Source organism: Dryobates pubescens, chromosome 5 (assembly GCF_014839835.1).
Source record: "Dryobates pubescens isolate bDryPub1 chromosome 5, bDryPub1.pri, whole genome shotgun sequence".
NCBI lineage: Eukaryota > Metazoa > Chordata > Aves > Piciformes > Picidae > Dryobates > Dryobates pubescens.
This window is the reverse complement of record NC_071616.1, coordinates 7,359,175-7,374,836: the sequence shown is the minus strand read 5'-3', so window position 1 is coordinate 7,374,836 and position 15,662 is coordinate 7,359,175. Positions and strand designations below refer to the sequence as shown.

Below are 15,662 nucleotides of genomic sequence, written 5' to 3'. Positions count from 1 at the left end.
TGGTTTCCTGGTGGCACACCTCCTTTATGCAAGAACACCAGGTTCTAGTGGTGAATCTCCCTTTCTCTGTTAGAAGATGTACTCAATGGGGAGACACAAGAAACCCCCTTCATGAATGCTGCCACTGTGAGTCCAAAACTGCACATGGCTGGAGATAGGAGAGCAGAGGAGAAGGGATACAGTGAATCTCCTCATTCCACAGATCATAAGCAGTTAAGGCTCTGTGGTCATGGTGCAAGAGTGGAAAACAAGCTAACCAGTTTTGCACTGTTGTACTCACAGCAAAAAAACATATCTTTCCTTTCAGATACTGTGTTAGACACATTTCCCAACCAGCTGACACAATCAGATGAATTCCTGTCTCTAGTAGATACTGGATTTTTCATCAACACAAGCATCATGCCACTTTTAAAGCCAGAAAGAAAGGTGGATGTCATCCTGCATTTAAATTACAGTGCAGGATCCCAGACACAGGTGAGAGGAGCTGAAGCAGTCTAATTCTTCTTCAATAGCTGTATGCCTGGAAGTTTTAAACACTTAGGTGTTTTCTAGATTGGTCCTACTAAAAGTCTTAACCACTAGCATTTTGAGCTTAATGCTGCAGTGTGGTTCCTGATTTACAGGCTCTACATATTCTCATTGGTTCTCCTTGTTTGATACAACTGTTCTGTGTGAAGAACTCGGGCAAAACAAAAGCTTTCTCTCCAGTGATGCAGTGTTTTTCAATAGGGCTTTCACAGCTAGCTTGGAAAATGACCCATTTGTTACTGGATGCCAAGAAATCTGGAGATTGGAAACACAGTTCAAGTCTTAGTACTGTTCTGTCTGTTGATCCAGGCTCTGGAGCAAACCTGCAAGTACTGCTCGGAGCAGGGAATCCTTTTTCCCAAGGTGGATTTGAGTGAAGAAGACAGGAAAAACCTGAAGGAGTGTTACCTCTTTGATGGTGCTGAGACTCCAGGGGCACCAGTGCTGCTCTTTTTCCCACTAATTAATGATACTTTCCAAAAATACAAAGCACCAGGTGAGTAATCAAACATGTTAAAAAAGGGTTAACATTGTGGCTATCCTGTTAACTCTTGACCTTCATTGTTGGTTTATTTCAATGAATAGAATAGAATAGAATAGAATAGAATAGAATAGACCAAGTTGGAAGAGACCTTTGAGATCATCAAGTCCAATCTATCATCCAACACTATCTAGTCAACTAAACCATGGCACCAAGCACCACATCCAGTCTCTTCCTAAACACCTCCAGTGATGGTGACTCCACCACCTCCCTGGGCAGCCCATTCCAATGGGCAATCGCTCTTTCTATGAAGAACTTCTTCCTAACATCCAGCCTAAACCTCCCCTGGTGCAGCTTGAGACTGTGTCCTCTTGTTCTGGTGCTGGTTGCCTGAGAGAAGACACCAACCCCCACCTGTCTACAACCTCCCTTCAGGTAGTTGTAGACAGCAAGAAGGTCTCCCCTGAGCCTCCTCTTCTCCAGGTTAAGCAATCCCAGCTCCCTCAGCCTCTCCTCATAGGGCTTGTGCTCCAAACCCCTCCCCAGCTATGTTGCCCTTCTCTGGACACATTCCAGCAAGTCAACATCTTTCCTAAACTGAGGGGCCCAGTACTGGACACAGGACCAAGGTGTGGCCTAACCAGTGCTGAGTACAGTGGCAGAATGACCTCCCTGCTCCTGCTGGCCACACTATTCCTGATGCAGGCCAGGATGCCATTGGCCTTCTTGGCTACCTGGGCACACTTCTGGCTCATGTTCAGCCTACTATCAACCGGTACCCTCAGGGCCCTTTCTGCCTGGCCACTCTCCAGCCACTCTGACCCCAGCCTTTCAATACATTAAAGCTCTCTGTTGCTTAAAGTAACAGTTTTTACCACATCAGACTTGATTCCATGGCTGTGCTGTTTAGTTAGTTTGCAGACAACTTTGATGAATCTACACAAGCTACAGATACAGCCCAGATCTGCAGTATAGACCTGTGTGAAACTATTTTCCTCCCCGATCATGTGAAACAGCTGATATCTACCTGAGGCAGAGGCTGAGCTGTCAATGTGAAAAAGAGTAATTTGGTTGGTTGGTTGGTATTTTTTTTAATTGAGAGGAATTCAGTTTATGAACTCTCTGTGGAGAGGCATTTCCTTTCCCTACTCCGTTAAGAGCTGCTTATGATCAGAGTAATTCTCATCTCTCAGCAGTGATTTTTTCACTCCCTCCTCCTAGGTCTGAAGCGCTCAGAGTCGGAGATGGAAGATGGCAAAGTTGATCTCTATGGCTGCTGTTCCCCCTACTCGACATACTCAGTTCAGTACTCTGAGAAGGCCTATGACCGTCTGGTTCAGCTGGGTGAATACAACATCCTGAATAATGAAGCCCTCATTATGCAGGCCTTGCGCACAGCTGTGGCACGGAAAAGGCAGAAGAAATAATGTCAGGCAAGGGAGGATGCTTTTGTATCCCCTAACCTGCTGAGAGACAGAAGGTCCCTTACAATCAACAAGCAGGCTTTGAAGGATTCCAGCTCAACCGCCCTAAATGGCCATCTCAGATGAACAAAGATGGGACTGAAGATAAACTTTTTTCTCCAAAGAATTTCAGTGCAGCAGTTTGTTGCAATTCAGCTACAGCAGTGAAGTACAAGTCATTGTGTGATTTGAGGATGGGCAGCCCTAAAGGAGACGGTGCTAAGATAATAATGAGCATGGTGCTAATTGCCTTGAGAAACAGTTTGAAGTATTTAAGTCTATCATGCTCAGGGCACACCACATTAAAAGCATATTTTATTAACTCTGCTTGTGTTTTATGTTTGCAAGATGGTGGTGGTGAGGCAAGGTGTGGCCTGTGGGATAGGTGGGATCGTGGCACATTTTAGACAAGTGTTGAGAGAAAGAAAGGCATCCTGAGGACACAAATCTCCTTCAAAGAAGGCTTTGGACAGAGGCAGGGGAGGTGCAGGCCATGGGTATGAGATCAACTGAGAAAGCAAGAGTGTTGACAAAGTTCTCTGCTGCTTGTCTGCCAAGCTCCTCTGTGTGTTTCTTGGCGACTCATCCCTCTTCCTAGTCATGGTGTGAGTAGTAGCAGTGTAGTGACAAGAAATATAAGCTGAACATTCTGCTGGCTTTAATCCCTCTCAAAACAGGAGGAAGGATGTGCAGTCCCTGGAATTTGGCAGTTCTGCCTGCCCTTGCTGTTGGCTGGGTCTTGCAAGAGCTCACCACCTGCAGAATTAGGAGGCAACCATATACAGGTGAAAGGGTTTTACATGGTCTCAGTGCACAAAGAAAGATTTTGTGTTTTGCAGTAAGGCATCTAAGGCGGTTATCTTGCCCCATGAATGTTACTTTTCCCTCTTGAGATAGCAGAAATTTATTTTACCTATAGTGTTGTCGTGAGCCTTGTGCCAGCTGTGAAGAAGACATGAAAGGTGCTACCTATAGAGAGCCCTGGAAGCTTTGGGAAAGTTTCCTATGGCAAGTACATCCTTCTACATGGCATGCTGTGTCAGGAGGGTCTGTGCCCCCTGGGCTGTGATTTTGTAAACACAGATGGGCTTGGAGCATTGATCAGCTCTTTAGGAAGTGTTTTTCAGTGTTTGACCAGCCTCTCAGTAAAGAAATGATTCCCAGTGTCCAGTCTGAACCTTCCCTGGTGCAGCTGTGGACTGTTCCCACACATCCTATCACTAGATCCTGGTGAGAAGAGTGCAGCGCCTCCCTTTCTGTTTCACTTGCTCATGAAGCTGTAGAAAGTGATGCGGTCACCTCTCAGCTTCCTTTCCTCCAAACCTGCGTTCAAGGACCAGGGGTCCCATAGCGCACACAGAATGGAGTTTGCCCTTTTGGCTGCCAGGGCACAAACTGCTGACTCGCATTGAGCGGCTGCAGAGCAGCACCCCCAGATCCCTTCCTGCAGGGCTGCTCTCCAGACACTGTTCTCTCAGTTTATATGTTTGCTTGGTATACAGGACTCTATACTGGGTTTATGTGGCAAGGTTTTGGTAGGAGGGTGGGGTGCTGCTGGGGTGGCCTCTGTGGTTTGCAGCCACATTTCGAGGCTTATACGCAGGATTTTGTTTCTACCTTCCAGATGGGTAGATAAGGGTATCTACAGTGTGCTTGGTTGGGTCATGCCACCCTGAAGCTTTAAATAGCATCATCAGAGCCTGATAGAGAGAGCAGGACACAAGGTTTCTGTAATGGCATGCCAGACAAGGACACAAGTGCTGTCTGTAACTCTGTGGTTTAAAATACAGGGCAGAAGGAGTGTCAAGTTGTAGACAGGCCGGGGCTGATCTCTTGTCCCAGGCAACCAGCACTAGAACATGAGGACACAGTCTCAAGCTGTGCCAGGGGAGGTTTAGACTGGATGTGAGGAAGAAATTGGAATGTGCTGCCTGTGGAGGTGGTGGAGTCACCATCATTGGAGGTGTTTAGGAGGAGACTTGATGGGGTGCTTGGTTGCATGGTTTAGAGTTGATTAGGTGGTGTTGGATGATAGGTTGGATGCGACGATCTTGAAGGTCTCTTCCAATCTGGTCTATTCTATTCTATTCTACTCTACTCTACTCTACTTCCCAATTTCTCTCTGCAGAATCCAGTTGTCCTCATTTGACATTAGTCTTCTGCTGAGACATTTAGCATAAGCTGGTGAGTTAGTGTTTTCCACACTATTCTTCCTTGTCATAAGGGGGAGTAAATGGTCCCATAGCTTTGTCATTCCTTTAATCACAGCTTCACAGTTCAGTGTGTTAGAAGTAACTGTGGTTAATCAGGCCAGTTTATCAAGGAGGTCAGATTGTTCTGTACAGGTGATACATCCTCAGTATTACTCAGCACTTGATTAGTCTTCTCCTGCAAACCAACCTGGCCAACCAGGATGTCATGGTTGTTGCCAAATCACTCACAAAAACATTGACTAGGGTTTGAGTCTGGTAGGCTCTTGAAAATTCATCAGAAAAAAACCTGTATCCGGTGATGTGTCTCACTGAGGACTAATTCTGAAATCAGTTAGCTAACGAATTCTTAACCTTAGTAATTTATACTTATTTTCAATCTTTCACAGTCTTTGCACAATAGACTATAAGTTAAAAAAAACAACAACCAAACAAAATGCAACAAAACAAACAAACCACAAAAACTCAAACAAAACCAAACCAACAAACAAAAAGCCCAAACCAAACCAAAACCTGCAGTTCCAGGATAGAGCAAAATTCTTCTTATTACAAAGCCCCACTATTTTATAGTGACTGGCTTCCAGAAAGTAGCTCAGGGTTCACTGAAAACTGTACATCACCTTACAGGAGGAACCTCTGGCTAATGCTAGCCCTAGAGAGATTGCTTTTCCAGGCATCCCTTTTGCATCATCTTTTTGCTATCCTGTGCACCCTACTGGTGAAACAGGTGCATGTGAGTGCTTTGACAGCCTTTTCAGTTTTATTGCACTCTGCTCACCAAAAGACAGCTTCAGTAGCCTGCCTTGCAAGATCAGTGCATCCATAGTAAAAAGCACACTTCAGTTTCGTCCATTCTCCCAGGAGGCCAGCACCAGAACAAGAGGTCACAGTCTCAAGCTGCACCAAGGGAGGTTTAGGTTGGATGTTAGGAAGAAGTTCTTCCCAGAAAGAGTGATTGGCCATTGGAATGGCCTGCCCAGGGAGGTGGTGGAGTCACCATCACTGGAGGTGTTTAGGAAGAGACTGGATGGGGTGCTTGGTGCCATGGTTTAGTTGATTAGATGGTGTTGGATGATAGATTGGACTTGATGATCTCAAAGGTCTTATTCAACCTGGTCTATTCTATTCTATTCTATTCTATTCTATTCTATTCTATTCTATTCTATTCTATTCTATTGCATTTAGTACATATCTAAGATAAGGAAATTAAAGAAGATTAACCCAAATATAAGTAAGGCTTTTGTAAAGCTTAAAAGAAATAGATTAAAAGATTTTTTTCCTTAATTGCACAATTATATCTGCCTTTATTAAGATAAGCTTCCAACAGCTTTGCCATCCTTTTATTTCCCAGCCACAGAGATCTTAAGCTCTTTACTGAACACAAAAATGATCAGGGGGTTGGAGCACCTCTGCTATGAGAACAGGCTGAGCGAGCTGGGGCTGTTCAGCCTGAACAAGGGGATGCTCTGAGGAGACCTAATAGCAGCCTTCCAGTACCTAAAGGGAGCCTGCAAGAAGGATGAAGTGAGACTGTTTACAAAGGCCTGTGGGGATAGGACAAGGGGCAATGGCTTCAAACTGGAGAAGAGTAGGCTTAGATTGGATGTTAGGAACAGGTTCTTTACTATGAGGGTGGAACACTGGAACAGGTTGCCCAGGGAGGTGATTAGGATGCCACCCCTGAAGGTATTCAAGGTGAGGCTTGACAGGGCTCTGGCTAGTCTGATCTAGTTGAGGATGGCTCTGCTTACTGGAGAGGCCTAGATGCAGTTGGATTAGATGACCTTCAGAGGTCCTGTCCAACCCAGACCATTCTATGATTCTCTGAATTTGGCTGAGCAGTTCACATGCAAATCAGGTAAGTCTCTTATTTCTGCCTTTGTGGAAAGGGCTTCAGACATCATTTTTACTCCAAATCTCCCTGTGTGTGTATATATGTATATACACACACACATCTGGGATTTGACTGGGTGGAACCATCTGCTGTCCAGACAGTAAACCAGCACTTAATGACCATTCTACAGCTAACCAATTACACCCCATCAATCTTTTTTGGGGGGGCAGAAAACACTCCCTTGTGTGGTGGAGTGCAATTTTCAGTGTAGAGTTACTTTGCATGCTGAAACTTTAATATAAGCAAGCACTGATTAACAAATACTGTAGAAAGCACAAGAAAAATAAATGAGAAGAATGTATGTAACGTGAAACTAACTCTTGACTTAAAACAGGTATTGCTACTAACTGCTTCAGGAATGATGGAACTTTTGGTGTGTGTGACCACCAGCCCAAATTTTGAGGAAAAGCAAGGAAATCAACAGAGGTGATGGATGCTAAATGATTTTTAAGTGATTAGACATTGAGCCTGCTACTGCAATGGCAGCCAGGGTGATCAATCTGTTGGCACCTTACCACACGTCTCTGATTGAAAATTGGCACAATATTCATTTTCTTTCAACTTTCTGCACTCCTGCAGTATCCCAAGAATTAAAGTAGCTGAACCACAGATTCTCAAGAATCCTCCGTCATGGGTGGTGTTGGATGATAGGTTGGACACAATGATCTTGAAGGTCTCTTCCAACCTGGTCTGGTCTGTGCTATGCTATGCTATTCTATGCTTTTGAACTAATTGGCAAGGGACATCTTTGTTCTGCCCTAGTATGTCCTGTATGGCTGTTACAGCAAAGCAGTTCATAACTTTTGTTGATGAAACACATGAAGTTTCTTCTTTGCCAACATAGAAGCACTCTTGCTTCAGCTGCATCATTAGTAATTGCTTTGCTGTCTCTGTTAGGTAATAAGTACAGAACTTTTTAAGGATTTTGCTTTCTCCTCAGATGCTTTTCCTTTATCTTTGCATATATGCACACATGTATATATGCTTCCTATAGTTGTCCTTGGAAATAATGTCCTTGGAAATATATGTTTCCTATTGTTGCCCTTGGTTTTTTTCCCTATATTCTGTGAGGTTTGATTTACGTTGAAAGTTTTGTATTTCCCATTTTCCCATGTACTGTGCAATGCTGCTTCTCATCACGCTGCTTCCTTTCTTCTCACCTCTGAAAGAGGCAGGGCTTCCAGCCAAACCTGTGAAACGGGGATAGTTCATATCACATCACATCACATCACATCACATCACATCACATCACATCACATCACATCACATCACATCACATCACATCACATCACATCACATCACATCACATCACATCGATTTCCTCAACTGCAGCAGGAACAGTGTTATGCCTCCAGAGACATCTTTTATCCCACCCTCATGTTTCCTGCTGGTGTTTAGCATGAAGCTGCACTGTTGAGCTTCCAAAGCATTAAGGATTCCTCTTTGTCAGTGACACGAGTTTTTACACCAACATCTAGTCTGACCTTATCATTGCCTTGGACTTGTGGAAGTATAGGGAATAATTAACTTTCCTTTTACGTCATATCTCTGCAATGTGGTCTAATTGAGTAGTTTTTAGTTGTTACATCACAAAGGGTCAAAATCTCAAAACTACGTGAGAAGTGCATGCAATAGCTATTTAGACAGGTTTCCACATGCTTTAGCAACATCTGGCTACCTTACCTTTATCACAATGGATATTCAGCAACGTTTGCCAATACAATTTGTCTTTCTTCAATCTATATGCTCTTGACCTGACCTGAGAGTCATGCTCTGCTTTGATGTCTGTGAGTTTTAGCAGAGTATCGTGTTGCAATGGTGATTTAATTCCACATGTAATAAGATGTTCTTACACAGCTGTCTATCTTGATCTCCTGGAGAATGTTTCTTTCCTTACGCATTTCTGAAACACTTCCTTAAGAAGTTTTGCAATTGTTTCTTTAATGTCTTTCCACTTGGAGCTGTTAATATGGCTTAATCTTTGTCATGAGCCTATTTGTGAGTAAGTGGCCACACTAGATTCCTGCAAAGGCTTGTATTTTGTTCACTGGGAGCATAGGCTCTATTACCTACCAGCCCCAAATTTTCCCATGGTTGGTCCCCCAGACAACTGAAAAGCTTTTGGGGGCGCCCCAAGAAATGGCTTCATTTTGTTAGCAGCTGTGTAGAGACACACACATAGCATCACTGAGACCACATCCTATGGGAAGCTGGCAGGAGGCATGGATGGCAGCTCCATCTCAGATGGCACAAAGTGCAGGTGTGTGGGGTGTCCATGTAACTCCAAACACAGGCTGGGTTTGTTGAGCACTGGCTTGCATGACCTACCAGGTGCCCTGGAAAGGCTGTCACACTCCATCCTCCCAGTGACAACATACTGTATATAGGGCAAGATACGCTACCATGCACACCTTCAGATTGCACAACAGATCACAAGGCTTGAAGTAAAAATGGCAGTGGGAACATTGCTTCTGCACATGAAGATAGTGGATGAAAGACCTGCAGCAGCTGGGCCTTTCGCACACGAGAAAGGGGCACCAGGAATTTAAGCACCGCAAGATTAGCCGGAGTGAGTACATTACCTAATCCTATACTTCCTCTTCCTCTTCCTCCTGCAAGTGGGATGGGAAATGCCCACAGTGCCTGACAGTCTTTCCTTGGATGTGTATGCCTTTCTAAGCATGTCCTTTCTTATAGCTTATGTTTTCTTGCCAGGGTGCTCAGCCCCAGGTTGTGGAGGAGAAGAGAACTCTGTCCTGTAGAGAATAATCTCTAGGCTTTTTCTGTCCTACCCTTGGTTCTTTCTGTCCCTCTCAGTTAATTTGGATGGAGAAACTTCATTTTCTTGCAGAACTGCATTAGATGTGGCTCTGGTCTCACAATGCACTGTCCTATCCTTATCTGTGACACATAAAATATTACAGAAAAGTTAGAAATTTCATCATACCAAAACCTGAGCCATTGCCACGTTGAGAAAAGCAGTCTCCTGATGGTCTGCTGAAACACTCTGACTATGCTGCTCTTAGATGACAAGGCAATGTGCTCAGAAATGTGTCATGCTCACCTTTACCCTAAGGAAGTAAAAGGGATTCTGCTTAGCAGTGGGGAAGGCATTGGGGAACTCCCAACATCAGTGACAAACCTGTCACCTACATTGAGCTCCCCTGCCTGCTACTCTCAAAGAACAGTCCTCACAGGAACCCCTGTATCTCTATAGTCACCAAACACACTCTAGTGACCCACAGCTAGATTTATCATATACTTTATCCCTTGGAGCTAACTACAATGAAGACTGTAAATGGAAAGCTGAAGATAGTGTACTATGTCAAATATGTCAGACCAGAAAAGGAAGCTCAAAGGCATACCCCACCAGCACTTGCCACTTCTAAGATACCAAGATACTGTTATCTTACTACAGTTGCAAGGGTTGTAAAGGTTTGAGAGCCAACTATTTCAGGATAAGCTGCTTTAGCAGTCCCAGTGTCTTTCAGTGTTTAAGGGCACTAAGGTGATGCCGGCAAGAATCAGGATCTTATCTAGAGCATGCCTTGCAAAAAGAAAGACTAATTTAAGAGCTTTATATAAAAGTTCAGTAATAAAAAGATACTGCTCTTATGCACATGCTCAGATGTCCTAACCATGTGTTACTACTTTTCATATGCCAGAAGCATCAAACTGCTATGAGTCACATTATCTGCATCCCCAGGGAGTAGAAGATGGCTGTTTCTAGCAAAGACACTAATCTCTAGTAAACCAGAAGGACTTTCAGGGAAGCTGAATCCTCCCTTTCTCTCATGTTAAGAAAGGTGATCTGGGAAATCTGAGAGGAAGATGTGCTCAGTGGAGCAAGAGGGGCTGAGGATTTTGGTAGGGCACGTAAGAAAGAGTAGTTCAGTCTAGAAGTTTGTGTTCACAGTGGAGTCAGAGGAGTCCTGTAAAACTTTATTCGAATAAAGGGAGAGTCCATGATGCAGATCCCTATGGAGTCTCTCAATTTGCTGGAAGATGCAGTTTCCCTTTTACCCTTATTTCCCAGGTGCAAATTTCCCTCTCCCTTTCCCCATTGACTGAGGTACTAGGAATTTACAGTCTTCTCAATACACCTATCACATGTCCCCCTTTATACGTAACCCCCTGCATCATACATTGTATGTTCATTTAAATCAGTTTCTTCCCTTCTCTGGGTGGAGAGGTTGATATTCAGTAGCCTATTAAGCCTGCTCTCTGTCCTAAAAGTTCAGAAATTCAGGTTGTGCTCAGTGTCTTCTATGTTCAGACAGCACCCTGCTGATTTACAGCAAGACCCCAGGTGAGGTAGGAAGCAGAGGACCTTTGTGATTCAAATACAACATAGGTAAAGGTGGACTGTCTGGTTCTTTCTTTGTTATTTTAATTCCTTCTAGACGACTATTTATTTGTAAAGACACCACCCACCTTAATCCTATCAGGCATGACATCAAAATGCCCACAGCATTGGGAAGAGACATAACAGGCTGCAGAGGCACAGGAAAGAATGGGGAAGAGGCTGAAGAGGGTTATCACTGAGAAAAGTCCAACGAAAGCACACAAGCTAGCTGATATTTGGGCTGTCCTTAGCTGTCTCTTAATAAATCTTTTTAATAATTAACTCTGATCTAATCAGAAATTAATGTTAAAGCTGGCCTTGTTTAGTCACTGGTTGTAGTTTTAGATTGTACTGATAGAGGGGGAAAAATTGTTACAGAAGAAAGCCTCAAATGGCAAGCAGCTGAAGGCAGGGCAACTTTGGGTGATTGGCATCTCAGCAGTAGCTCACTGGCTGACAGACAGAACTCAAAATTGCATTAAGTGCTGGTATCTAAGGGTGGCCTGGCATAGCTTTTCTGTTCCCTGAGCTACACTAAATGTATCATTTGACCTTTGGGGCTCTGCCTCTCCAGTTGAGGAGTGTATTACCCTCCCTCTGTGCTTCCCTCAGACATTCCTCATTTGTCCCAAACATGCCTTAAATGTTTTATGAATCACAGAATCATTTTGGTTGGAAGAGACCTCTAAGATCATCAAGTCCAACCGTTAACCCAACACTGCTATGTCAAGAAGCAACTGCTCAGCTTCCACAGATTATAGCCTCGTGTTTCATTGAAAAACTAACTTTGTATTTCTCCCTTAATACACCTGGGCATGAGCTACCACTGCACAGCCTGTGCTTTATGAACTGCAGTCCCAAGTTGAGCTGTCCTGCTCAGGATCACAGGGACCTCACATGATCCCAAACTGGAAAATGCAGGAAGCTTGTACTGGTACCGGTACATGCAGCATTGTATTTTGTGTTCTCTGCCTCCCCGGTCATTGCAAACCCTCTTCTTTGTTATTTGAATGAAAGGGTTTTTAATTTGTATGCTAATAGAGCGTTTGCCCAAGGGTGTTTTGCAGCTTCGTGTTTTGGCAGGGTGAATCACGTGTTAAACAACACAACCAAGTTCCTCAATGTCAGGTTCCCTCAGCATCAGTAACTTTGGAAACAAGTGATTAAAGAGGATATGCTGACTGCTCAGGGTGGGATGCACCTCACCTGCCTTCACCCATTCAGAAGTTAGGTATCAAGTATGACCTGGACATTTAGGCTTCTCCAGCAGAATCCAGTATAGAAGGGCTTAGTCACTACCTGCAATTGCTGTGCTTGCTTTTCTTCTTCCACTCAATATCCAGGGAACACAGGCAACTACAATATTTTATTATATTCAGCTACAATATTTTAACTGCTACAATTTTTATATCACAGAGTCTTATAATGGCATGAGTTGAAAGGGACTTTAAAGATCATCTAATTACAGCCCCCCTCACCATGGGCAGGGACACCTCCCGCTAGACCAGGTTGCTCAAAGCCTTATCCAGCCTGGTCTTAAACACTTTCAGGGGTGAGGTGTTCCTGGGCAACCTGTTCCAGTGTTTCACCACTCTCATAGTAAAGAACTTCTTCATAGTGTCTAATCTAAATCTACCCTGCTCTAGTTTAAAAACATTGCCCTTTGTCCTATCACTATATGCCTTATAAATAGTCCTTCTCCAGCTTTCCTAAAGGCCACCTTCTGGTACTGGAAGGCCGCTATAAAGTGTCCCCAGTGCCTTCTCTCCAGGCTGAACAGACCCAACTCCCTTGGCTTGTCCTTGCAGGAGATGTGATCCAGCCCTCTGATCATCTTTGTGGTCCTCTGGACTCTTTACAACAGATCCATGTCCCTCTTGTGTTAGGGGCTCTAGAGTATGCAGTACTCCAAGTGGGGCCTCGTAAGAGCAGAGTACAAGGGCAGAATCACCTTCCTTGACTTGCTGGCCACACAAGATGACATCATTTAGGTGAGGTCAAGCTTATCCTAAGTGTGTGCCTTATGAAAAGGCTATGTTTGCCTCAAAAAGAATGATGCTTCACTGTTAAAAGCAATTTGAACTTTGAACTACTTTGGGAAATCCAATGCCAGCTTTGAGTCAAAGGTACTTCTAGCTGCCTTTGACTTGAGCTTAAGGGAAGTCTTGAGTCAGGAAAGAAGAGTTAGTTGTTAGGAAACAAGGAACTCTTAGTCACCTTCCTAAGGGATACTGGAGGCCTCTGCCCCCGCCCCATTTCCTTTTGTCTTAAAACCAAAGGTACAACATGAGCCATGCAAAAGCAAAACAGCTCTCATGCAAAATCCTCACACCCATTAGTGTCCAAACATTGCAGAAACAAGACCTCAAGCTGATAACCTTTGTGGTTATGATGACAAAGAAATTGGAGATAACATTCTCATTCCCCTGATCTGGTACCACACCTCTTCTAAGTACTTCAGTCAAGGAGGCAGATAGGCTGTAGCAGAAGAAACAAAGAATGTACATGCTTTTGTGTTTACAGTCGCTTTTCTCTTGACTGTTTCTGGTCATCATTATCCCAGGAAACCAAAGGCAAGTTTGGGTTGGTTTTATAACAGAAGCACAAGTGCCCATACCCAGGAAAGCGTCAGCCAATGCGTGGGATAAGCTTTGTGACTGTCCTTTGCTTACAGAAAACCAAAGGCAAGTTTGGGTTGGTTTTATAACAGAAGTATGAGTGCCCATACTCAAGAAAGCATCAGCCAAAACATGGGATAAGCTTGTGACTGTCCTTTGCTTATTGCTGTAATTTATCTAATTCTGGTTTTATTTAAGCAGTTCGTGTTCCACCACAAAAGTTTAAAGAGTATGAAGGTGAAAAAGGCAAATCACAGCAGAATTTGCCCTTGCACAACGTGATAGAATGAATGTGCTCAGTGAATTCAAAACATCTCATCAATCAGAAGAGGTAGGTTTAAAGTTAAACCCCAGAAATCAAACTTTTGCAAGAATGGAATACTGCAGGTAAGATGCTCAAACTGTCTTAACTGGTTCTCCTTGTACCACCAGCTTTTCACATTGATTCCTCTCTTCGTGTCAGGAAAGCGTGTAATGAGACTGCTAGAAGTCATCGGGTCTGTATCTAGTTTCTGCCAGTCAGGATCCTTGCCTCATTGCCAGTCACAGTAGCTGTGGTTTCATACTTAGGCAGGTCTCTACTAGGAAGCATCATGCCTTGTCACCCTGTTCCTCTCAGGACCTTTCATAAGCACTGCTTTTAATCATTTTGGCTTTCAGTACAATTGCATGCATGCCCAATAAAGCTTGCATAATGGATCAGAAAATTTAATCACCAAGCTTCCTAGAGGTGTGCTGGATGCACACAGAGCCTCATTAGTTAAATGTATATATATATATGAAATTAAATATACACAGAATCACAGAGTCACCAAGGTTGGAAGAGACCTCAAAGATCATCAAGTCCAACCCGTCACTACAGACCTCATGACTAAACCGTGGCACCAAGTGCCAGAATCAGTTTGTTAAATTCCAGTCATCTGCTACTAATATCCAGCAGGCTGGTGATTTGAATAAAATTGCTCAGAAATCTGAATGGGTTTTGTATCATAAAATGTCACTGTTGAGCTAAGAAAACAGTAACAGCGACAAAACAGTAACACCACACCCCCCCAGAAAATCAAAACCAACCAACCAAAAAAGTCATGATTTTTCAAGGGGAAATGTTTGAACATCACTTAAATTTGTTAAAAAGCATCCTGTGTTAAGTGGAAAGCTCAGAAATAAGTTAAACCTTTCAAATGGGAAAGTGCCACATTGTGGTGCAGGGAACAGAGCAATGCTGGTTTGTAAATTACTCCCTTTATCCCTTCTTTCTGAAGCAGAACACTACAATAAACAAACATATGCACACATCACGATACACCAGCGATTTTCAGGGCAAATATTCCTTCAGAATATTCCTTCAGATCATATTTTCATACATAAATGCCTTCCTTGGAATGATCATCCTCATCTCTTATCCACAAATGATTTGTCATTGTGGAGGTAATAGAGCATGGAATTCAGAGCCTTTGCTTGGAAACAATAGGTACTTGAGTCTATTAGGCTATCGTTATCATCACTTTTGTTAGATTATTGCTAGATTATTACCTCTCATCAGCCATCTCTATCAGATCATTGATCAGGTTATCACTGCTATTACATTTCCACAAGGTTCCAGGTGGGAGCAATTGATTTCAGCACACTCTGCTCAGTCAGAAAACCTGCGAATATCAATGTTCACACCTTACAACAGCCATGCTCTTTGGACAAGTAATGTGGGTGGGAAATTTTCCTGTTTCAGAAATCACAGAGGGGTGGAGCTGTGACTCAATGTCATAAAACACCTGCTCAGCAGCTTCTGACAGTCTTCAAGGATGTAAATTTGTTTCAGGAGGCACTGGCAACTGTGGAGTCTTATACTCAGGTGCTATTAACAGCACCTGCCTTTAATGCAGCAGTGATCTTGATGGCATCAGCCTCTGCCTTCTCTCAGGTGAGTGGAATACAGAAAAACCCTGGCAGGAGTGTATTTGATTCAGATCTGCCCATGGACTCTAAACAAGTCAAGTTCCCTGTTGCCTGTAGGACATAAATCTCTAGAAAAAAACAAGACTGTCCTTTCTTGGCTGTTAGCAGCTACCAGAACCTGCAGTCAGGATCTTTCCATATAGCACAGAAACAGCAGCCACTTCCTGGCA

General features: G+C 43.6%; 2 protein-coding genes across 2 annotated transcripts in view; both read left to right on the top strand.

The window, feature by feature from the left end:
- The window catches only part of LOC104298870 (uncharacterized), a 67,653-nt gene extending 65,217 nt beyond the window's left edge, over positions 1 to 2,436 (top strand). The window contains exons 41-43 of the mRNA XM_054162150.1: positions 308 to 474; positions 838 to 1,024; positions 2,231 to 2,436. Coding sequence (XP_054018125.1) covers positions 308 to 474; positions 838 to 1,024; positions 2,231 to 2,436 — 560 coding nt within the window. The remainder of the gene's footprint in view (positions 1 to 307; positions 475 to 837; positions 1,025 to 2,230) is intronic.
- A 6,362-nt stretch (positions 2,437 to 8,798) lies between these two features.
- The window catches only part of LOC104298871 (cytosolic phospholipase A2 epsilon), a 53,052-nt gene continuing 46,188 nt past the window's right edge, over positions 8,799 to 15,662 (top strand). Inside the window, 3 exon segments of the mRNA XM_009898981.2 lie at positions 8,799 to 8,836; positions 9,034 to 9,145; positions 15,356 to 15,446. Of these exon segments, the coding sequence (XP_009897283.2) occupies positions 8,799 to 8,836; positions 9,034 to 9,145; positions 15,356 to 15,446 (241 nt within the window).